Source organism: Podarcis bocagei, assembly GCF_964188305.1.
Source record: "Podarcis bocagei genome assembly, chromosome: 10".
Taxonomy (NCBI): domain Eukaryota; kingdom Metazoa; phylum Chordata; class Lepidosauria; order Squamata; family Lacertidae; genus Podarcis; species Podarcis bocagei.
In genome coordinates, this window is record NC_138135.1 from 28,854,065 (window position 1) to 28,878,442 (window position 24,378).

General features: G+C 43.5%; 1 protein-coding gene and 1 long non-coding RNA gene across 5 annotated transcripts; one reads left to right on the forward strand and one right to left on the reverse strand.

The window, feature by feature from the left end:
* Positions 1–551: 551 nt before the first annotated feature.
* BPIFC (BPI fold containing family C) lies at positions 552–23,590 on the reverse strand. 4 transcript variants are annotated; one of them, XM_081211000.1, is made up of 17 exons: positions 22,023–23,590; positions 21,665–21,762; positions 19,442–19,576; positions 17,699–17,810; positions 16,394–16,522; positions 15,236–15,391; positions 14,041–14,104; positions 13,885–13,945; positions 11,979–12,070; positions 11,253–11,426; positions 10,172–10,225; positions 9,822–9,992; positions 8,679–8,746; positions 7,974–8,016; positions 6,103–6,166; positions 3,195–3,271; positions 552–1,210 (listed from the first exon to the last, which is right to left on the reverse strand). In XM_081211000.1, exons 3-17 carry the CDS (start codon positions 19,542–19,544, stop codon positions 1,124–1,126), a joined length of 1,455 nt encoding a protein of 484 aa, XP_081067126.1. In that variant the 5' UTR covers positions 19,545–19,576; positions 21,665–21,762; positions 22,023–23,590; the 3' UTR covers positions 552–1,123. The 4 variants fall into 4 exon arrangements, with proteins under 4 accessions (XP_081067126.1, XP_081067125.1, XP_081067123.1 ...); XM_081210999.1 differs by having other exon boundaries at positions 21,665–23,590; XM_081210997.1 differs by lacking the exons at positions 21,665–21,762; positions 22,023–23,590 and having other exon boundaries at positions 19,442–20,085.
* LOC308596186 lies at positions 12,936–15,789 on the forward strand. Its single transcript, XR_014012394.1, has 3 exons — positions 12,936–13,331; positions 15,287–15,439; positions 15,547–15,789. It is a non-coding gene; the product is annotated as an uncharacterized lncRNA (long non-coding RNA).
* Positions 23,591–24,378: the final 788 nt, after the last annotated feature.

Consider the following 24,378-nt stretch of genomic DNA (forward strand, 5'->3'; position numbering starts at 1 on the left):
TTAGCACACACAAAAAACTTAAAACAAATCCTTATTTCCTGATGAATAGCCTTTGGACTATAATGCAACTTAAGCAGAAAACTATGTTTAGAAAGATTTTTCCTCCAAAAGCATTTTATTTTAAAAATCCGATTTAAATTTTTAAAATTCTGATTTTTTAATTTTTTTTTAAAAAACATTGATTTTATTCACCCTGTAGTTTTGTGATCCTTCTCCAATGCTCCCCCCATTATTGCTGTCCAGAGGGACTATAATGCACAACATGGAAGACATAGCCTGTATGGATCAAAGTATTATGCAGGCATGAAGTTTTGAATACTAAGATAACCCTACTTTTTCAATAACTATAATGCTAAAGTGGGATTATGCGGGGGGGGGGCATTAAAGGCAAGTTCCAAGAGATTAGGACAAGTTTCCCATTACAAACAACACCTGGTGATGCTTCAGAGAACCCACAACTTGACTAATATCTTTTAACAGGCTCTTATTACTTTGAATACCTAATCATTTAGGTCTTAACACAGTCCCTGCAAAGGACATTAAGATACACATTTGTATAATTTTTAAATTTGTTTTTATTCTGAAAAAGTACAATACAAAATTGCATATAAAATCGTGTGTAAAAGATCAATACGTAACAGTATACTGACATTCTAAGAAACCTCTCTCTCATTCCTTCAATTACTCAGGAATGAATGTAATATCTACAGCATCATTGAATCAATTCCCAATTCACTCTTGATGTAACGCACAACTGTGTTCAAAGGCTCCCACCATCTGCTTTGCATGCAGAAGGTTCAATGACTGAGATCTCCAGGTTGGGCTGGGAATGTCCTCTGTCTGACACCCTGGAGAGCCTCTGATAGTACTGAGCTAGATAAGCCAATGGTCTCACTATGTATATGGCAACTTCCTATGTTCCTTGTCTGCATTCCTTTCTGAATGGTTTGCTGGCCCATTAACAGATATTACTTCACCTGTTCAATGTCTTTCAAAGGCACTTTTACACACACACACACACACACACACACACAGGCGACCACACAGAATGTTTTCAATCATTATCATTCACTTTCTTGTTACATCTTCCCTCTTGAAACAGAACAGAATAAATTTCGAGGTTTCATGCATCTATAACGAAAAAGCCTTCATAATCTGCTTGGTCTCCTTCTTCATCATACTCCAGGTCGGTGGAAATCAGCAAATAGCCCTGAGAAGATATACAAACATTTATTTGAAGTTGCCACAAGCTGCAGCTTGCTAATGGCTTGGCCATGACTAATACACCTTCAGAGGTATTGTGAACTGAATGTTAGACATACCGTATTTTTCGCCCTATAAGACGCACTTTTTCCCCTCCAAAAATGAAGGGGAAATGTGGGTGCGTCTTATGGGGCGAATGCAGGCTTTCGCTGAAGCCTGGAGAGCGAGAGCGGTAGGTGCGCACCGACCCCTCTCGCTCTCCAGGCTTCGCGGACCTCTCCTCAAGCAGCGGGAACGTTCCCACTGCTTGGGGAGAGTTGCAGGCATCCCGAAGCCTGCGCGCGCGGATCCCAGCACGCGCAGGCTTCGCGGATCTCTCCCCAAGCAGCGGGAACGTTCCCACTGCTTGGGGAGAGTTGCAGGCATCCCGAAGCCTGCAAGCGCTGATCCCAGCACGTGCAGGCTTCGCGGATCTCTCCCCAAGCAGCGGGAACGTTCCCACTGCTTGGGGAGAGTTGCAGGCATCCCGAAGCCTGCAAGCGCTGATCCCAGCACGTGCAGGCTTCGCGGATCTCTCCCCAAGCAGCGGGAACGTTCCCACTGCTTGGGGAGAGTTGCAGGCATCCCGAAGCCTGCGCGCGCTGATCCCAGCATGCGCAGGCTTCGCGGATCTCTCCCCAAGCAGCGGGAACGTTCCCACTGCTTGGGGAGAGTTGCAGGCATCCCGAAGCCTGCCCGCGCTGATCCCAGCACGTGCAGGCTTCGCGGATCTCTCCCCAAGCAGCGGGAATGTTCCCACTGCTTGGGGAGAGTTGCAGGCATCCCGAAGCCTGCAAGCGCTGATCCCAGCACGTGCAGGCTTCGCGGATCTCTCCTCAAGCAGCGGGAACCACCGCTGGGCTCCCACGGCTTGCAGAGAGCTGCCTGTTTGGGGGCTGGGGTCGGGGGAAGCTCGGGCTGCCCCAGCCCCGCGCCTGGGGGGGAAATAATTTTTTTCCTTTATTTCCCCCCAAAAAAACTAGGTGCGTCTTATGGGCTGGAGCGTCTTATGGGGCGCAAAATACGGTACATTGTCATTTAACAGAAAGAGTGTAAGTACTGCTGATGTGTAACTGACATGGATGTCAATAAAGTAGAAGGATGTTGCACAGCAGCTGTGCTTTGTAGATTGCTCTGAGAGGGAGAAAATATATTAAAAAGCCAGTTGTCAGTTGTTCAGCCATGCTGAGCCAGACAGATCAGGTGGGGTGGTGGATGTTTCCCTTCCATCTACTGCTTGCAGTCCCTTCCCTCTTTGCTAAGCCTTCCCTAACTTGTATGGTCCAAGTGAAACCTGGAAGTTTGCAGGAGTCGAAAAAGACTTCTATTAAACACACAAAGGTCTATAATCAATGTTTACTTTAGCTAGGGTTACTGGTTGCTCAGAAAGTATTCTAGGGTTCTTGTGAAGATAGCGTCATGAAGAAACTAAGAAATTCTCTTTAGGTTATGTGATGATCTTTGGAAGGAATCGATGTAAAGCAGAACTAATCAACTAACGAGAGTGGAGAAGTCAAGATGTAAATATGGTGGTCATCAGAAACTGTTGATCAGGCTATCACTAACAGTACACTGCTTGTTTGGTAATTATTGTTTTTAGTGTGTATTGCTTGTTTCCTTACAGTTCATATGGATTTTTAAATACAAATTCTGAACATTGACTTGTTTACACCAGGATACCAACAAATACAAAAACACAGGAAAGTGTTTGTCTTTCCTCCACAATGAGTCACTTTGAAAAATGATGGCCAACCTTTCTCTGAACCACAAAGAGTTTGTCATCAAATCTGGCCCTCTTTGAAAAAACTTTGGGCACCCCTGCCCTAGGATGTGAGAACATGGCAACATTCTGATGACAAGTCCCACCAGGATTCAGAACTTGCATCACATCACCCTAACCAACTCTCTCTCGGCACACAGGACAGACAGGTGTGGGCACTGAAGAATCTCACCTGGTAAACTGTAACAACAGGTTCCACAAGCATCATGCTGTCCATTTTAGAGAGAGGAAGTCCTTCCTTCAGTTTACCTTAATAAAAGAGAGAAGAGATTCTAAGCGCTATTATTTTTTAACAGCAGGCCCTGCAGTTATGAGTTATTATTATTACCATTAGCCTTATACCCCATCCTGCCTCCAAGGAGCTAAAGGTGGCATAACATGGTTATCCTCCATTGATTTTATTCTCACAACAACCCTGGGAGGTAGGATAGGCTGAGAGAAAAATACTGACCCAAGGTTATTCAGTGAGCTTCATGGCTAAGTAGGGATTTGAACACTGGTTCCCCAACACTCTAACCATGCTGGCTACACAGTTTAATCCATTGCTTTCATTTAAAATCTGATCACAAGTCATATATTACTGCTGAAGCAAGGGCATTTAAAAACATCTTTATTTTAGGGGACTTCCGGGTTGGCGCCATCGCCGAATGGCGGACTCCCTCCGAGCTCCGGAGGGAGTCTGCTCGGCAGGGGCTGGGTCCTAGCGCGCCGGCGACACGGGGACCCTTAAAAACCACGGGCACGGAGCCCGTGGACATGGGGACTCGGCTGGTACCGTTAGCGCCCTCCCGACTCGTGAAGGAGCCTTTTTAAAGGCTACGGATCGGGTGCCGGGGAGCGGCGTGGTGCTGAGAGTCCATCGCTTCCCCTGCCGAGCGCAGCCGCATGCCATTCGTCGGAGAGCGCTGGCTTCTTCTATTGGAAATTCGGACATTTAACAACAACCCGTGAGTAATTGGGTAATCGGGCATAAAAGGAGAAAAAAAGAATTTTTTTTCGGATTCGGCACGAGCGGGGGGGGGGGGGATCTAAAAAGGAAGTCAGTCCCCTCCCTGATTGTAAACACGCTAAAACAAGGACTGGGAAACCAAGATCGATTCAGAAGTTTATTGCTGACAAAGATGATCAATTCCACGATGGGATATTATAAGAATAAGAATTGTGTTGGAGGAGAAAAAGTTGAAGAGGGAAAAGGCAACCCCCCCCCTGGGAACCGGGGCGATTCGGAGAACCTGGTGGAGAGAGACGGAGAATTTGACAGCTGTCAAAGTAGCTGTCAAATCTTGAGAATATAAAGAGGACTTTGTTACAAGTATTTTGCTGGTTAATTTTGTTACAATTGGACATAAATATGGATACAAAATGTCGGAGGGAAAAAGAAACAACAATTTGACTTTTGGATTAGAGGATACAAAGTTACTGCAACCCCCCTAGAGGGGCTTCGGGACATTACAAGTGGCGTATGTGGAAAACTACTCCGGGATATGCACAGGTCTTATCTCCTGGGAAAGCAGCAAAACTGAAATATTATTTTGTCTACAGAGGTGTTCACAATACAATAGAATTTTTCTATTGAAGCAAGAAAGGAACTGGACGTAAGTTTTTGTTCCTAAATAACAAACCTCTGTAGAGATACTAGATTTCGGAATAAGAATGGTTTTGCAGCTGAACAAGACAGAAACCTGAGAAAGCAAGAAACAAAAGAGCAAAGGACCAATTACGTCACGGAAAGAACAATGGGAGGAGTAATAAGGACTAAGGAAAATTAAAGGCCTCTATAAGTTTGGACTTTTGAAGTTAAACATCATTAAAACAAGCAAATTTAAAGAAAACCGGCAAGATGGATTGAGAAAAATCTGGCTGTGGACTTGAGACCTCCAGGCCGACAACACATAGACTGATGGACATGGGGAATCCAAACCGGGGAAGGGAGGGGGAATTCTAGAATCCAAAGGCTATGTAACCAAATTTTTGAATTTTCTGCTATCTTTTATCTTTCTATTTTGATTTAACATGTTTTGAAAAAAAAAGGGGGGAACTCGTGGGAGGAAACGGGGTAGATCTTGGAGGAAAAATCTTTCTTTTTCTATTTTGTTAAAGATGAGGAGTGATGTTAAGATTGTAATCTAAATTGGCTAATAGGTACAACATATTAGGTTTAAATTGGGAATGAGAGCTTGTGGAACTAAATTAGGGAAAGGGGAATACAGTCGGGAGGGGAAGGAGGGAGTCCCAGAAAGAAGGCTATGAAAATAAGGGTTTAAAGTTGGTCTTTTTATTTCTTTTCTTTATCTTTTCTATCTTTTCTATTCTGTTATTATTGGAAATTATAATAAATATGATTTAAAAAATAAATAAAATAAAAACATCTTTATTTTATTTTGGGGTTCTTTATGTTGCTGGGAAGCAGAGCAGTACCGTTATCCTGATTTTACACTTTATATGCCCAGTACAATTTTGTTATTTTGTAAATGCTGTAAACAACCAATAAATGGTTTGTCAGGGAACTGACATCGGAGCGAGAGGCGAAGGGGAGGCTCCCAGATGATGCTGGTGAAGGACCCAGCAGCAGGGGGAGAAACAGCTCAGTAGAGGGGGAAGCCAGAGCTGCCTGCCCTCCCGGGACTGGTGCACTTCTCCCCATCGCCAGCCCCACAAGCTCGGGGGACAGCGGGGAGGCAGAGCGTGCCTTCCCACTGTTCCCCGACCTGGTTCTTCCAGCCCTGCACCTGGGGGGGAAATAATTTTTTTTTAAATTTCCCCCCCAAAAAACTAGGTGCGTCCTATGGGCCGGAGCGTCCTATGGGGCGCAAAATACGGTAGTTGACAGTGTGTACTGGGTCTTCTGACAAGACAACCGGATTGGCATTCTAGTGCAAAGCATTAAGCATCTTATAATCTTATTGGAGCAGTATGTTCCTTAAAGTATTTGCCATAAAGAATGTGATACCAATCACGACACGTCATGCCAAGTGACGAAAATACAAGTTCCATCGCAACTACTTCTCATTCTCCAAATAAGATTTTCTGTAATTTCCATTAAGTAACAATGGTGATGGGGAAACAATCCAAACACTTACCATTGGCTGCTGGTATTACTCCATTCCGTAAAATGTAAGACATGAAGTTCTTCAAAAGTGAAACCTGCCATGTGAGAGAATTTGGATTTAGTGGCACAGGCTGCCTCTACACTTTATTGTGGATTATCTATTGTGGATTTCTCACACTTTTGTCCTCTGTTTTTTGTGAAGCATCTGCTTGACATCATGAGCAAAACACCCTCTTTCCACGTTTCTCCTGTTCAGTTTCTGTTATTTCTCAAAATTTGACATTTTTAACACAATAAAGCAGCTGCACTGCCTAGAGATGACTGATTTAGTGGTATACAAATTGTTGAAATAATAATAATAAAAAATCATCAGGTGGAGATGATCTATCACACAGTTGTTCTGGAAGATATAGGCCAGTAAAGACCTGTATAGATTGAGCTCCAGATATTTCATTTTCTTTGGTCTCTCTCTCTCTCTCTCTCTCTCTCTCTCTCTCTCTCTCTCTCTCGGAACCAGCTCTATTGCCTTCCCATTCCGACTTGCATTGCCTTCCTATCAATTATCTTGCCCCTCTCCGCCATCCTCCAAAATTGCAGGCAGCAAGGAAAAGGGGGAATTCTTAGCAGCAGTTCAGTTGGGGGGGCACATTTATCCCTTTCCCCACACCCAATAGTTCCAAGGATAGTTGATTCGCTTTCAAAAAATGCAATGATTAGGTGCTGCTATGAACATTCTAGACCTTTGAAGCACCTTCTTTCCCTCAGAGAACTCTGGACACCGTAGTTTCCCCCTCACAGAGTTAAAATTCTCAGTAACCCTCAATAAACTACAGCAACCAGAATTCTCTGAAGGACATAATGTGCTTTGAATGTGCTTTAAAGGTATAGCGTGTACTCAGCCTGAATCATCCATATTTGGAAGAACCCAGAGTAAGAACAACAAAGAAAATGTTATGTCAGTTCCAGTTAGAGAACTGCTAAGAGATTATTTTACAAGGCCCACTCTTGCTTTTCTTATTGATACAGTGGTACCTCGGGTTAAGAACTTAATTCATTCTAGAGGTCCATTCTTAGCCTGAAACTGTTCTTAACCTGAGGTACCACTTTAGCTAATGGGGCCTCCTGCTGCCTCTGCACGATTTCTGTTCTCATCCTGAGGTAACGTTCTTAACCCCAGGTACTATTTCTGGGTTAGCAGAGTCTGTAACCTGAAACATCTGTAACCCGAGGTACCACTGTATTGTATTATGATGGCTGTGGGCCACCCCCTAGGAAGTTTTGTAAACTGAAAGCTGCATCTAGATGTAAGAAAGAGAGAGGAGGACTGGTTCCTATGTTATGATTTTAAGTCTTTTATGATAGGGGTCTAATCATTAGCGCATAAGCACTGCATGACATGTTATGTTCACTGTGCGCCTCCTGCTTTCAAAATCATGCCATCATTCACCACACAGATCAGGCCATTTTATTTGTGTTATTGCAGGTCTAAGTGCAGTGAATTTTGGCAAAAACAGAAAAACACAGTCAGTCTCCGCAGCAAACAGCAGCTGCGTACCAACAGCTCAGCCCATGGTTATGGCCGCCCTGTGGAACCATTTAAAAGCAGGAGATTTGTGATCGTGTCTCCTGACACTTCTTTTTCTTTGTCTAAAGCAGCTCTGGAACTGGTTCTGGAGGGGAGGGCTATCTTACCCTTTCCCCCTGTGCTATTTTCCTGAACTAAATCACACATAGCCCACACAATGAGGCTATTTGCCCCTTTGGGGAAAGCCTATTTTCTCCAGAAGGAAAACCATGGCTTCAGGAAAAAGGTTTAGATCAGAAAAATGGCATGGACAATTCAGCTCTATCTACAAGCTGAATCTGATTTGTTCTCTTTAACTCCCCGCCCTCTTTATTTACCTTGAAGAAGCCAACATTGGAGTGGGTCAAGGATAGGTGGAAACTGTGAAAGGAAAGGAAATATTGGGAAAAAACATGATTTATTTGTACAAACAGCTCAAGATGGCATACTTGGATCTGCCCCACCTCTATTCCCCCTTCACAGCAACCCTGTGAGGTAGGTTAGGCTGAAAGGCTGACTGGCTCAATTCCCAAAGTTCCCTTGGAAGAAGGAATAATTGTTAAACCACTCTGGGAATTGTAGTTCTGTGAGGGGAATAGGGGTCACCTAACAAATCTCAGCACCCTTAACCAACTACAGATTCCAGGATTTTTTGTAGGAACCATGTGATCAAGATGGATTACTCAAAACACCCACAGATACAAATATTTAAAAACCACCGCAATTTTAGACCCGCAACCCCACTAATTTGCAATATTTCAGATGCTGTTGGACTCCAACTCCCATCAGCCACAACCAGCATAGCCAATAGTCAGGGATGATGGGAGTAATAGTCCAGCAACATCTGCTTCTTTTTACCTGTAATAGAGCAATGCCAATATTTTAGCTGGAATATTTGTTATTTTTATGTAATTGCTTTTTTAAAAAATTATTTATTGTTTTAAATGGAGTGGCAAATTTAATTAGTGGTTTCAGCAATTCAAGAGGCCTTTGGGGGATACAGTGGGGTTAAAAACAACAACCAACCATTCAAATTTTGTTACCTGTCCAGACATAGAGAAGGTATCAGTTTCTGTTCAAATATATTCAGGCTGGCATGGGTTTTGGCAGTCTGTGTGAAAGAAATGTCTGTTTACCACCTAGAGTATTCCTGTTGTATAGACAGGTAAAAATGCAAGGCCTTTTTGAAAGGTAAAAAAGGAAGGTCAGTTACTCTACCTGCTTCATCCAACTCCCCACCCCAATGTTATCTCTCTTGCTTTTCCAAGCAGAGCTCAGGTGTCTAACTATCCTGCAGATGGCATTTGTACTTAGAAAGTCTGAGCACCAATTTGTACTCAGATTTTTTGGTTTCTGCTATGATTTATGATAAGGAGCCATTAAAAAGGGAGAGCAGGAGCTTTGACGTTGCCCAACCAAGTCAGCAGAGGGAGGAGCCACACAAGACACCTGCTTTCTTTCCCACTGTGGTGAGATGTATTGCATTACTATTTAAATTATACACTAGTGGTCAGAATTGTAGAAACCTTATGGGAAAAGTGTGTTTCCGAGGTTTGATGGCTCAAAACACCTGATTGGCTCTCTAAACACTCATGCTCATTGGCTATATTCAAACGAAGGAAAGTTACTGCATATCAACCTAAGGAAGCTGTGCTTCCTTTTTCTGGTTATTTGGCTATAACTTTTGATAGAATACAGATACTTGAACAAACTTTATTGCATTGCAGTCTCCATTAAATTATCTTTCCACTGATACGTAATTTTATGGTATTACGCCAAAAAAGTAGTGTTATGAGCCATCAAACCTCAGAAATACACTTTTTCCAAAAGGTTTCCACAATTTTGGCCGCTAGTGTAGAAATATTTCTAAATTTGCATTTATACCATGTATATTTTTATGCAAATCACACACCCCCTTTGTCCACTTCTTTGGTGATGCAAACCTTTTCTGGCAATGCATAGCTGATGGAATAAATAAAGGTTTGAGGCTGTTTTGGTTTCGCTATTTTTTTAATGAGTTAGGAGACCCAAGTCCTTGCCAGTTTACTGCAGATCACTCAGATCCTGATCAACATTCTGCACACCCCTTGCTTGTGGTGCCAATTTCTGACGTTGACCCATGGCAGATGGCGGGGGGGGGGGAGCCAATGGCTTGAACATTATTCTGCCTGCTGTGTGGTACTTACTATGCTCAAGGTGAACATGGATTGGGTGGTTGAATTCTTCAGGACTACCAACACTTCCATGGAACCAGCAATCTCCAGCACAGCACTGCCATTATGCAGCCTGATCACAGGGGCTGCCGTTGGTTTTAGATCCAGGATTACTGGGCGTGGTGTTTTGTAAGAACGCGCAATCTGTAGAAGTTTAAAAGCAACCAAGAGTTTGAGAGCAGGATTAGATTGGATTAACAGAATTACATAGCAAATAAATTCTTCGGCAGAACAGTTGCTTTGAGGCAGGCATTCTCTGTTGCAGAAGAACTCCCACAAAACATTTCCCTTAAAACAACGGTTATAGATATAAAGGTGCTTACCTTAGGGATAATGGTGCCAAAAGAATTTGTAGTTAATCTGAAGTAAGAGGAAAGCTGTGGAAAAGAGAATAAAATTAGGCTACCTAATTAGAACTTTGTCACAAGCAAGTATTATTATTATTATTATTATTATTATTATTATTATTATTATTATTATTAGAAGCAACTATGGTACAAAATCAATTTTCTTACTAGCCTGCAAATAATATTCATGTTTGCAAAAGGAGCTCCATTGCTGCTTTGTCCCTACCGGCATAATGGGCTTCAATATGTGAATCAAGCACATTGTATGGCCATAACCTAATCATGGTCTGGGCTATTACTATTGTGCAGCATTTTCTGCCCCCATCCTGACAGTTTCAGACTTTCCTAGGATCAAAATACCCTCATTCAAAGGGGGAAGGTCTGGGACAACCCTGGGATATGGATGGCATCACTTCCCTACAGTCCGGTGTGAATGCACATTTTGTTCCAGTGTGGATAAGGAGCTAGTTCCATGTGGAGTGAATTTCTTTTAAACTGATGAACATTCAATTATACAAACCCCTTACCTGCTATCGGGATAAAAATGGTAAAAGGGGAGTGAGTGGCACTGTGGTCTAAACCACTGAGCCTCTTGGGCTTGCTGATCAGGAGGTCAGCAGTTCGAATCTGCTCAACGGGGTGAGCTCCTGTTGCTGTCCCAGCTTCTGCCAACCAAGCAGTTCAAAAACACACCAGTGCGAGTAGATAATAGGTACCGCTGCGGCAGGAAGGTAAACGGCATTTCTGTGCACTCTGGTTTCTGTCACGGTGTTCCATTGTGCCGGAAGTGGTTTAGTCATGCTGGCCGCATGACCTGAAAAGCTGTCTGTGGACAAATGCCTGCTCCCTTGGCCTCAAGTGAGATGAGTGCTGCAACCCCATAGTCGCCTTTGACTGGACTTAACTCTCCAGGGGTCCTTTACCTTTTTATCTTTTACCTTATCTGGATATAGGTTCTCATCACCTTAGTTAGATCTAGTTAGTCACAGACTATATAAACTTTCAAAAGACAACAGTTGGTGCCTTTGAAATACCACCTTCTACAACTTGCTCTCACCTCCTTTGCAATAGAGACATCAAAGGCCCCAGCGGCGTAATAAACGAGTGAAGCCGATTGCAAGAAATATTCTGAGATTCCTATTTGGAGCATGGAGTTATTCTCATCTGGGATATTGAATGGTGCAGGCTTGAAGGGAGTCTCTAGGTCATTTCCCACTGGGGAGATTGTTCCCTGCAAAGAATTGCATGAATGACAAAATAATAACAACAACTCTCAGACTTTGGATTTCAAAACCAGGGACAAAAGCTATCAGGGCATGGATCATCAGTGACCCTTGCACATAGGCACACACTGGCCGAATCATTGCTAGCCGAAGGATTAATATAGGTCAAGCACAGGAAACCTGTGTAGCCCTCCAGGTGTTCCTGTCCCATCATCCCTCATCACTTTCTGGAGCTGACAGGAGCTGGTACCTGGGAAAGGTAATGCCATCGTTGTCATTAGAGGTTGCTTGTGCATGTAGGTGCTTGAAATGATAGCAATCCCAAGAGGGGACTCAATGCACAAGCATTGCTTACTGTGAGTAGTCCAGAGGGTAGTAGTTCCTGCTAACCCTCTATACTTTGTTTCTGCTGCTGGCAGCCTTCTTTCCACCACACTCAAAGAAGTGTTCTTAAAAATAACTCTTTAACTAAAGCCATCACGCCCATTCATTCAAGAACAGAGATGCCTCAATGCAGTTCCCTAAATAAATAAATAAATAATAGCAGCCAGTTGTGTTACCTTTATATCAAAGTTAATAGATGTGTCAGAGATCATCGGAGAGTTCACCAGCGAGTAGTCTACTTGTGCAAAAGAATCAATCTGGGCTTGGACTGTTAGAACAGGGGGCAAAACAGCCGTGATGAGATAGTGAAACAAATACCTCTATTAACTTGATAAGCAGGATCTAAAATGGTTTTGACAAGACCTTTTAAAAGTAATTTTATAAGGACTGTCTTCAAATTATATTTCCTTCCAGTGGGAAGACACATGGTTCTGTGCACGTTTTCTTGTACGTACACAGCCCCACTAAGCTTATCCAAGCTTACTCCTAAGTGTGTGAACGACTGCAGCCACAGCTACTCAAAGATTAGCACCTGAATAACTTTTGCTGTTATCTGTAGAATTATGATTATTACAGTGGTACCTCAGGTTACATACGCTTCAGGTTACATACGCTTCAGGTTACAGACTCCGCTAACCCAGAAATAGTGCTTCAGGTTAAGAACTTTGCTTCAAGACGAGAACAGAAATCGTGCTCCGGCAGCGCAGCGGCAGCAGGAGGCCCCATTAGCTAAAGTGGCCTTCAGGTTAAGAACAGTTTCAGGTTAAGTACGGACCTCTGGAACAAATTAAGTACTTAACCTGAGGTACCACTGTATTAGACAAGAGTAATACAATCATGGGTAAGGAAGCTGAGACCCAGGGGCCAAATCTGGCCCTCCAGGCCTATATATCTGGGCCTTGAGACTTTTTCCAGGTCACACCCCTTATGGCCCTGCTTTGCTCCCTCCGTAGGTGTTTTTGCCAGCATGGAATTGTGTCCTTGAATTGTGATAAAGCCTGGATAAAGGCGAGAGAGACAGACAGCACACATAGAAACTAGCTTACTGTACAAAGGTAAAATTGGCATGTGTCACTCTGCCCATTTTGCCTCTGGCCCTGCCCACTGCTAGCATGTAGCCCCTGGAAGGTCACCTCAAGGGGAATGTGGTCTCAATCTGGGGTGAAAAAGTTTCCCAACCCTGAGTTGGCTGTACAAAACACCTTACTATAGCTTTTAGAGGAGGGAAAAGCAAAGCAGAACATAAAACTCTGAAGTCTGTCTGTGCACCGTATTTTTCGCTCCATAAGACGCACCTTTTTCCTCCTAAAAAGTAAGGGGCAATGTCTGTGCGTCTTATGGAGCGAAAAATGTGTGGACGATCGCTGCCTCCCAATTCAGCCCCGCCCCCTTGCCCAGGCCTCTATTGTTGAATATTCTGCAGACAGAGGCTGTTTGTTTTCCCAGGGACATGTGACTGGCTGATTAGATTATCTGTCTGGAAACTGTAGAAACAGCTCCCTTTCCTTTCCTAAAGAAGCTACAGAACTGTGAGTTGAATCCCATAAAAACAGGATTTTTCCCTTTGCAAAGTAAGCTCAACAACTTTGAGCTGATCCTCAAAAAAGGGGGGCTTTTCCCCTTTGCAAAAGAAGCTGCACAGCTGTGAGCTGATCCCCCCCCCAAAAAAACGGGGCTTTCCCTGTTTCCTCCTCTAAAAATTAGGTGCGTCTTATGGAGCGAAAAATACGGCATATGTAGGTTCTAGATATCCCATATGCAGGGACATACCTTGCACTGCTGTTGAAACTGAGAGCTAGGAATATGCAGTATCTTTTAAGAGAACATGCCAAGACCGCCTACAAAAATTGCATAAGCATGTGACCAGGGGCTTTCCTGTGCAATCTGCACTGGTCATCCATTTGTTGTGCAGACCTTAATTCGCTACTTGAATTAGTATTGCTTTTCCCCAGCACTGAAACTGTGTAATATTGTTCCTGGGGAAATGTGGTTATCACTTAAAAGCTCTAATGAAATTGGGATACCCTTTAGCTTCTTTTAAGGAGCCGTGCAAGTAGCAAGGATGAAGCATGTGCAACCTACCTTTGTGTTCTCTCAGTTCTGCATTAATTTTTTCGATCTCAGAACCAATGAATGGGCAAATCTGTATAAATACATGTAGCAGTTATTGTTGTGGCCAACAGTTACTGAAGGAGTGATGGTGATGGAAGGACACTATAGTAATACTTGAAGACTTACATTCTTGCTCAGACTGTCACAGATAGGCTTTTCCACATGATTAACAAAGTATTTGTACAGCCAGCTGGGGGGAAAATAAAAGAAATAATATTGTTACAAAATCCCGGTGCCCGCCCCTCTCTCCACCAAGCAGTGGCCAGAGCGCATGGGGTCACAGGCACACATACACGGTCTGTGTCCCTTTGGAGAATAGATGACACGGTGCGTGGAGACTTTGAGAAATAGGGTTTATTTACGTATTTATACCTTCAGTCTGCAAGGCGGGGGTCCAGATCTTAAAGCATTGCAAGTAGTCCTTCCTTCCTCTTTGCCAACATGGATCTCAGACTTTCTTCCTCTCTCTTCTTCCCAGAAGCACCTATCCCTCCCCCCAGAGCAGTTACCCTGACAACCTTCCAAATCTCCAGTCTCTGGTCACAGCTAGACAAGAAGTTCTGCTGTCTTGTTGATGACCCTCAATGGCTCTCTATTATAATGCTGTCAGCCAGCCAGCCAGACTGGTTTGCATAAGTCATCCCAGGAATTCCCTGTCTGCCACAGCCCTGCAGTTTATGTTTTAGTCCATTCCCCAATTAATCAAAAACTCTGGCATTTATTAATTTCTAGGGTTTACCCCCAAATCTCTAACAATATTACTGTCTATCAGTTATTAAATCACTCTAGCCATTTCTTTCTTTATGGTCCATCTCTCCTCTCAAGGAATCAGTATCACTTTAATGCTTCTCTTTCCAAACAGCATTGCCTTATTTCTTTTTCTCTCCCCTCCCCCTCTCTACACCTGCCAATAAGAAATACAAGTGGGGTGTTGTCGTTTAGTCGTATCTGACTCTTCATGACCCCATGGACCAGAGCACACCAGACCTGAGCCCGCTAGGAAGGAACAGGGGGTTCCTTTACACTTTTCTCCTTACACCAAGGTCCCAATGAAAATAGCTGCTTCACCATTTGAGGCTGGAAAATAGGGGGGTGGTTTTTTTTGATGAATTAGCTGCCAAATGTCCTCTGGATTCCACAAGCCTGGGAGCAGAGATGTTCTTCCACTTCCAGCTTAAGGCAGAACAGCTAAGAATGGGCTGTTGCCATTATCATCTGCAGCTGGAAGAACCCCTAAAACAGGCACATATCTGTTTTGTTCACATATTACACTGAACACAGGTACAAGGTGAACACCCCGAAAATCCTTTATCTACCTTACCTAGCATCTTTATCCAGTTCGATGTCAATACTGTCAACTTTTGCCTCGCAGCTTTCAATCAACAGCACTGCGTGACTTGCGTTGTCCCGAGACACTGAAAAAACAGCTGCGAGCGATACACCCGAAATGAGGACTGTCAGTGTTCCAGAATTTCTGCTGACAAGAATGGAACATAATGCATCTGCTTGAACTGTTTCATTTCAGGTACGTGCCAGCGCTGCTAAAGTTTCATGCTCAAACGGACACAGATTCTTTGACCAAGGATGAAGTGACACACAAATGACAACATTTTGGAGGTCCCAAGTCGCAAGGTGGTTAGGTTGGTCTCAGCTAGGGCCAGGGCCTTTTCAGTACTGGCCCCAACTTGGTGGAACGCTCTGTCACAAGAGACTAGGGCCCTGCGGGACTTGACATCTTTCCGCAGGGCCTGCAAGACAGAGCTGTTCCGCCTGGCCTTTGGTTTGGACTCAGTCTGACCCTTATGTTTCCCTCCCCTTATGGTTTTGATGAGGCTGCATTTTAAATTGCATTTTAACCTGTATTTTAAATTGGTTTTTTTTTCTTTTTCTTATTATGTTCTTACTGAAATTTTATTGGTGTTAGCTGCCCTGAGCCGGGTTCTGGCTGGGGAGGGCAGGGTATAAATAAAATTTATTATTATTATTATTATTCCCCTGCTTTCAGTAAATCCCTGTATATTTCATGTAAACAGCCCCACATCCATATCTCACCCTATCTCCAAGGAGCTCAGGGTGCCGTACACAGGGGGCTGTCTCCCTTTAATCTTATTATCTGCCTATGAGAAAGGATAGGAAGCGGCTTGGCCAAAGTTTCCCAAGAAGATTCATGGCTGCAGGAATTTTAACTCACAATATTGACTCTGCCTCTGAGGACCAAAAAAACCCCCACAAGCGTTAACTGCATGGCATCATATGAATGCATGTTCTTATGTTCACTCATTTGTAAAATTGCAAATTTCATCTGGCAAGGAAAGGGTTAAACACTTCCTCTCCTCTTCCTCCACCTCAGTGGTTTCACTGCTGCTTGGGGTTTCCTGAAGCCTGCTGCCTACTTTCCTTTCCTTTATCAAAGCCCATTTTTATTTGGATTACTGCAGTTAACATCACCACTTCCAGTGCCCTGCACAACTGTACTTACAACAGCCAAGACCTTACTCTCCAGTGTGCACTGACGGTTGCTGCAGCATCCTTGATCTCTAGATTAATCCCAGTCCCAGGTATCAGAGACACCGATGCATTTGGGAATTCAACAGCATCAAATTTTATCCTGCAAAACACAGAGACATGTTAGCTAAGGCTATGTTCCAGGAAAATCTAGGAACATAAATCTTACATGTTTGAGCTGAAGGTACATCAAGGGTGGGGAACCTTTTTCAGCCTGAGGGACGCATTCCCTTGCGGGCAACCTTCTGGGAGCCGCATATCAATAGTTGGTGTGGCCACATTTTCCATACAGACAAGCAAGAGACATTTATCACCTTTCCAAGACATATTACAGTCATTAGAGAAGTGGCACAGCAGAGCCACTGAGAGATGTGGATTAGGCAGTGGCACCAAGGTCTGACATTTCCTGCCCTGAGGTAGATCATGCATAATACCCTCCAACATTCCCAGGGACACTCTGGGAAAGGTAGGAAGCACCCAATTTTAAATTGCTGGCTTCTTTATTGTAAAATAACACTCTTTTGCTAGAAATGAAAGAACAGAAAGTAATAATATTATTTTCCCTCTCCAATGGGAAATAAAAGATGATTAAAGCACTCTTCATATCCCCCATTGGTGTAATAATAAATGTGGGAGAGGATTGGCAGGATTTTGCGTCTTAGCTGTGCCTCCTGCAAACTAATATGCATACAGTGCTATGTCCACAGTGCTATGTTAGGCAATATTGAGAAGGAAACCTATGCGTGTACAGATAGATGCATGCCCATAGGCTTCTTGACACAGAACATATGGTCACTGGGAGACATGGCTGGCATTGTGTTGGTGTGCCAGATGTGTGGCTAGTGGTTACAAACCAGCTACTTTCCCCATCCCCATTTTAAACAATGGGAAAAAGGCTAAATTAAGGGGTAGTTCAACCAAACAGGAAGAAATAACCCGGAGGAAGCTACTAACTAACATTGCAGGAGCCTTCACTAAATGGGACCTACGTGTGAATAAACATTACAGAGGAACTTAACCATAAGGGAGGGCAATGCTGGATAATAGTAAGTGCTGTGTGTTGTAAACAAAAATCTGCCCTTTTCCCCTTATGGGGTATCCAAGAGTCCTTATGTAGGTTCCCTATTGGTAGGAGAAAATAGCAGGGCCAACCAGAGAATAAGCAGCTAGTAAGCCTGATCTTTATTGATCTGTTGCAATCACATGTGCAAAACTACTATTTTAATTTTCTGAATGCAGAAAAGCAATAGTTCAGCTGTGTGGAAGCAACCTTTCTTACTCTGAAAGCGTGTAGTCGACACCACTATATCCATATGTCTCTTGACCGCTCACATTCGCAAAGGTTTGCTCCTTTAATCTTTGCTCCAGGAAATCTATTCCAAGCTGTTTTCCTACAAAGCACAGAATATATTTCACTTACTTTCTATTTGGCTGGAAAGATGCGTAGAGTACAGAACAAAGAAAGCTAAGTTTTTGATGTCTGTTTTGCCATCTCCTGCTCTGCAGATCAGTTTGGAGTGGTTGCTAGCAATTACTTCTTTCATCCAAGGTTAATATGGAGGCTTTCTCTCCCCCCTGCGGGATATATCTGTCCTTTGCTATGTTAAGCCAAGCGCCTGTGACTTCCAGGCTTGATTAGTGCAGCACTCTGCCCTTGAAGGTGATTCAGATGCTCTCATGCTGCTGAATGCTGCTGTATATCTTTTATCACACACTGAGAGTCATGCATTGTTCCCCACAAGATACAATGGTTACCAATTTACTTCTTGATCCAATTAAGGGTGCTAGTTTTAGCTTTTAAAATAGGAACTGGAGGCTTGCGGCACTCCAGACATTCCTGAACTACAACTCCTATCAGCCCCAGCCAACTGGGCAAGGGTCATGGATGATCAGGAGTGGCTCACCTGGTGGGGTGAAGCTGCAACAATAGCCTCCCAGTAACAGCAACAGTACTGCTGTTGGCCAGAAGGTTAATTCGGACACTTTTTCCCCCTGTGGGAAATATCTGCCATCTTATCCCTTCCCCTCTAGGTGAATGACAGTGTGAACGCTAGAAGGAGGTTATTGCTGCACCACAGGGCAATCTGATCCTTGGCATGGGCAGCAAAACACTACAAGGTGGGAGTGGGTTAGTTGCTCACAAAAAAGTGAGTGACTGTACCTTTTGCTTTGTATCTCGGGTTCTACAAATGCCTAGGAACTTTCATTTAAAAGCTAGCTATCCGGGGATTATGGTTCATGCATGCACCCATGGAAGATGCCCATACCCCTGGGAAAGACAGAAGTAGAACAACATCATCTAGAGGAACAACAGGTTCTCTAACCCTGTTTTAAAGCCTTTCATGGCCTGAGACGGTCACAGGTTAAGGATCATCTCCCCCAACCCCATGGGTGTACTTGCGGACTGAGGTTTAATCAGCAACTTTTGTTGTTCCAGGTTAGGATATTTACCAACTAGATGCCAAGCTTTCTCAGTTATGACTCCCAAATTATAGAACGTTCTTCATTTAAAGAGGTTTAAAGAGTTACCTTTTTACTGAGCTTGGGAGAGTGAAAGGAGCCTGGAACATGTGACCCTCCAGATGCTCTTGAACTACAACTCTCACAATCCCTGATTTGCTTGCACAAAGGTTGTGTGGAGACATCCGCTCTTTACTGAGCTCACAGCAGTGAACATCTTGATTTGTCTGTGCAGATGTTATTATTCCCTCAATCAATCATTATCCCACACCTTTAAGTATACTTCCTCATCATTTTGTCAATTGTAAAAAAGTCAGTTTGTTAAACACACACACACACACACACACACACACACGCATTGTGTTGTGTTAACAACACAGACAACCTGGCATTGGCAAGCGAATAAACATGATTTAAAAAGCAAACAAACCATTGTGCTGATTAATGAGGGTCATTTCCTTTTTGTTCTCAAAATGTATTTGGTTCCTTCTAAATTTTTATTTTAATAACGAATAGGGGCATGGAAGAATAATAAGTCTGAACCTGTATATTTCAAACTCACCATAGTCCAAACCTTTCTGTGTGATCTTCACTTTGATTCCAGGCTTAGCATCAAGCCGGGGAGTGAACAAGCTCAACAGGAACAAAAAGCCACAAACTTTCATTCTCTCCTTCTCTTTCCTTAGTTTATAGAAACCTGTTAAGACACATGGGACCAAATATGGGTTGTAGATCCTATGTCTAGTGAGTGCAAGATGAGCTTGAGCAATAGATGTTCCTGTCCCCCCCCTGCCCCGCTGTACTCCTCCCCCAAGGTCTCTCCATAGGGAGGGCGGGATGACCAGGCATGCATTGAGAACGTGCAAGCCTGCAATGGGAGGGGGAGAATCCTCCAAACTCAGATTTCCATGTTCTTGTATGGCATTCTGTGCGTGCTGAATATAATAAGGGAGAAGAGCAGCATGGACTAGGACATTCATCCAGTGAATAGGGAATGGACCTGGGGTGAGTTAACCTTCACAATAATTATAATTAATTAATTGTATTTATATTCTTCTTGGGACAATCTACCTAAAAACTAAAAATCCTTCCTGCACTATCATCTGTGCAGAAACAAATGCTCTTAATGTCAGTGGAGCAGCTGGAGTTGGACTTGGGGCCATGGCGTGGAAGCAAGCCTCCTTTTATTCCTGTGGTCATGATGGTGCTATGATTTAGTAAAGGTACCCCTGCCCGTACAGGCCAGTCGTGTCCGACTCTAGGGTTGCGCGCTCATCTCACTCAAGAGGCCGGGAGCCGACGCTGTTTGGAGACACGTCCGGGTCACGTGGCCAGCGTGACGAAGCTGCAGCTGGCGAGCCAGACCAGCGCTGCACACGGAAACGCCGCTTACTTTCCCACTATAAAGCGGTACCTATTTATCTACTTGCACTTAGGGGTGCTTTCGAACTGGTAGGAGGGCAGGAGCTGGGACCGAACGACGGGAGCTCACCCCGCCGCGGGGATTCGAACCGCCGACCTTGCAATCAGCAAGTCCTAGGCACTGAGGTTTTACCCACAGCGCCACCCGCGTCCCCTAATGATTTAAGTGAATTTAAGTGATTTAAGTGAATTAAAGTGATTTAAGCTATGATTTAAGTGAATCTAAAATATAAAACTGCACGTGCCCATAATTCCCCCCCCATCACGTTTGGCAAACTTGTTTGCTAACATACCAGGAATGCAGAAGCATGGAATGGTGGGGGTGGAGGAGAGAGGAAGGGGAATGTTGTGCCTCATAGCATCTAACGTGGGACCCCATATGACTATGTTGTACATTGTTAAGGACCTAAATTTAGCTAGAAGCACCACTCGATATTGCAGGTATCTATAGCCACAACTGTACACACACATCATGCACAACACTACATAGCTACATTGGCTTCCTGTCCAACTAAGTGGACAGTCTACCTTGCTAATGTGTTGCTCAGCTTCAACACCCATAGGATTGCACTGTAATTGAACTCAATGGGACTAACTGGGTAAACATGCTTAGGATCACATTGTATTTCCATTCAGTTCTTGTATGAAAGAGTTATAATAGGTTAAATATTTATCTACAACCTATTATAACAATTCTAAGGGACTTAAATAGGCATGTATTTTTTTTTAATGTCTCTCTCTCACACAACTCCACATATACACACAAAACACCTTTTCAGAAGACAGCAACTGTCCAGAAGTCAAGACACAACCACAGTTGGCACATCAAATTAGCCCACATCTTCAACAAATGTTACTTAACACTAGAAGAGTAAATTATCGACCTGTGCAAAACCATTTGGCTGTTTCATTGCCTACTGTTTTCAGAACTCAACAATGTTTGATTTTTGCCTGCCAGGTTAGCATCTTGTCAGACAATATTAATGATCCATTCAGTAGTTCATGATGAATTGGCCTAATATTTAGAAACAAATGAGTACACATTGTGATCCATTTGTCTCAAGAGGCATGCTTCTCTGAACAGAAATAGCAGTGGTCAACTAGTGGGCAAAAAGAAAGCTGTGATTTTCACAGGACTTTCCCACAGGACTTTTCAGAGAACAAACCAACCACAAATTCACAACACACACACACACTCATATGCACACCCGTTTCCTAGAAGCTGCTGAAAGGCAACAGTCTTTCCCTTGAAATGAATAGTTATTGTCCCACAATTTCAGATATTTTCAGAAATCATTGGACCCACCCAGCTATCCACCAGCTTGTGGTGGATATAATCACCAAACTAGTTGATTGCCATTACCTCAGTTCTGTCAGGCTAAATCTTGGTGGGCTGCAGACAACTCTCACTTGAACCCCAGCCGAGCTAGACACTTATAGAGCTGGACATCATTAGGGGGTCTGCAAGGAACCTTTAATTATGTTAAAGCTAAACATTAACCATCCCTTAGGACACACAGAATTGATCAGATCATCAAATGACGTATATGCCAAGGATAGAAGATGACTCCTTTATTTCCATGCAAGTGGTAGATATCTTGTGGTGGCTATCTTGGACAGACTCTTCTCTATCTCACTGATACTTGATTGTTCCTTGGAAGAAGTGTTAGATAAAACTTCTAGTAAATCAGTTTCATCGAAACCAGTGCTCTACCACTCACCTGTGGCCCTCATGACTGTGCTGTAAGGAGCGACCTAAATAAATCACAACCTTATCAGAATGAAAGGTCCTTCCAGACAAAGGCTTCTGGAAGACCAATAAGCATGTTTGACTCCTACAGTGCCCAGATGGACTCTACAGACCCCTAAAATGTTTGCTGTTGGTCCAAAGGGACTAGGAGTTACAGTATATAAACCGGAGTGCCAAAGCAGCAATGGCAGCAGCAAACATTTGCACTACTTATGTTCCCCTTTCCACAATATGACACTGCCATTGCTGACAGAAGTGGTTGTCTCAGAAGATTGTAAAGAAGAGCTGAGCTCCAGATTTTAAACCAACAATTAATAATGACCAGATATAGCAGCATCTATGAATGGCATGTGTTATAAAAGAAACAAAACAAAACAAAATGAACTAATTGGAAGGAACTGACACAATGTGCCAGTTACGTAGTCCAATTATGCAGTCACTTCATCCTGTTGCACTTGGGCTGCAAATACTGTAGACTATACTGTTAAAGCACATTCCCCACCACCACCAAAGAATTATGGGCATGGTAGTTTGCTAAGGGCTGATAGGAACTGGAACCCTATGAGGGGTTAACTACAGTACCCAGAATTATTGTGGGGGGAATGCGCTTTGAATGCGCTTTAAAGGTAAATTGTGTACACGGCCATAGTCCTTGGATTTATAGTTTCTTCACCCACAATAAATGTAAATAAATGTAAATCATGAGATGGACACAGAGCATTCTTGCGTGTTTGCAACACTTCCACGCACAATGGGTCCCTGAGTCTGAATTTTAAGCATTACTACAATGACAAATGATAAGACAATCAGTGAGCATGTGCGTTTCCTGAACGGAAACTTCCCATCATCCTGAATGTCACAATCACGGGTCCCAACCTAATCCTTTGCCAAAACTTTAAAGATGGCATCTTCGGCAGAATCACGTAAGGGTTGTGTCAGGTTGATCTTGGTTAATGGGTGACAAGATAAGGGTGTGGTCCGAAGACCGAGGCTGGATCAAACAGATCAGGGTCCATGGGGCCAGAAACAGGGTTGTGATCCAAATAAGGCAAGGCCAAGGATCCATTTTCAGAGACAGCATGGTGCGGCGGGGCAAAACAAGCCAAGACATCAATAAGCTACAGTACTTGTTGCAGCAATGAATCTCTGAAGTCAAGGCTTTGTATATGATCTTTCTACATCTTCTTCCTTTTCTGTCTCCATACCCATATGTGTTTGTGTGTGCACATACATGTTAATGTATGCATCCCTGACAACTGAGGGCAATACTTCATGTACTAGATGAAGTGGATACTAGGACACAATTATGACACAATAAATATATTGTTTTTAAGATGCTCCAGGAGTCTTTAGTTGATTTTGTGGCAATATCTAAGATAGAATTTTTATCTAGCATAGAACTTTCCCCACCACATAGAAAGGAGTTGGTACCAGTGAAAGAAGTGTGTGAATAAAGTGTTGAACCTTCCCCTGCCTGCACCTGATTTCCCCACAGTCTTCTCCCTCTGGCCCCATAGTTCTGCCCTGACCACAGCTGAATATGCCATTTCACCGTGCCGGCGACGCGGGGACCCTTAAAAACCACGGGCACGGAGCCCGTGGACATGGTGACTCGGCGGGCACCGTAAGCGCCCTCCCGACTCGTGAAGGAGCCTTTTTAAAGGCTACGGAACGGGTGCCGGGGAGCGGCGTGGTGCTGTGAGTCCTCCACTTCCCCTACCGAGCGAAGCCGCATGCCATTTGTCCGACAGCACTGACTTCTTCCTATCAAATTTGGACTTAAAAGCAAGAACAACAACCTGTGAGTAATTGGAAAATTGGATTACAAATTTGGATTTGGCACGAGCGGGGGAGGTGAAAAAAAAAAGGAAGTCCGTCTCCCCCCTATTGTAAACAGTTCAAAGCAAGGACCTGTCAACTAAGGTTGCGGGAAGAACTGTCGTGATTGGATAAGGATATAAATTCCACGGATTTAAAGGACTAAGTTAATGTGCTGGAGGACTAGAGTTTACTTTGTTTGGATTAAATACCGCTTTTCTCAAGCCCGGGAGTAACTCGTGTAAAGAGCCTGCTGAGGATCTACAGGAACTTTTGTTTTTTTTTAATAGAAATTTTTATTGGTTTTTCACCTTTTATAAAGACATATACACACAAAAAAGACAAAAGACAAGAACATGAACAATTTCAGAAAATCTTACTTTCCTAACCTTATTCCCTGACTTCCCCCCACCCCCTTCATGCATCCCAATTCCCAAAATTGTGTCAGCAAATTGGTATTTCTCTTCTTAATCATCTTAAAGATACCTCTTCTATAAAGAAAAATAAAT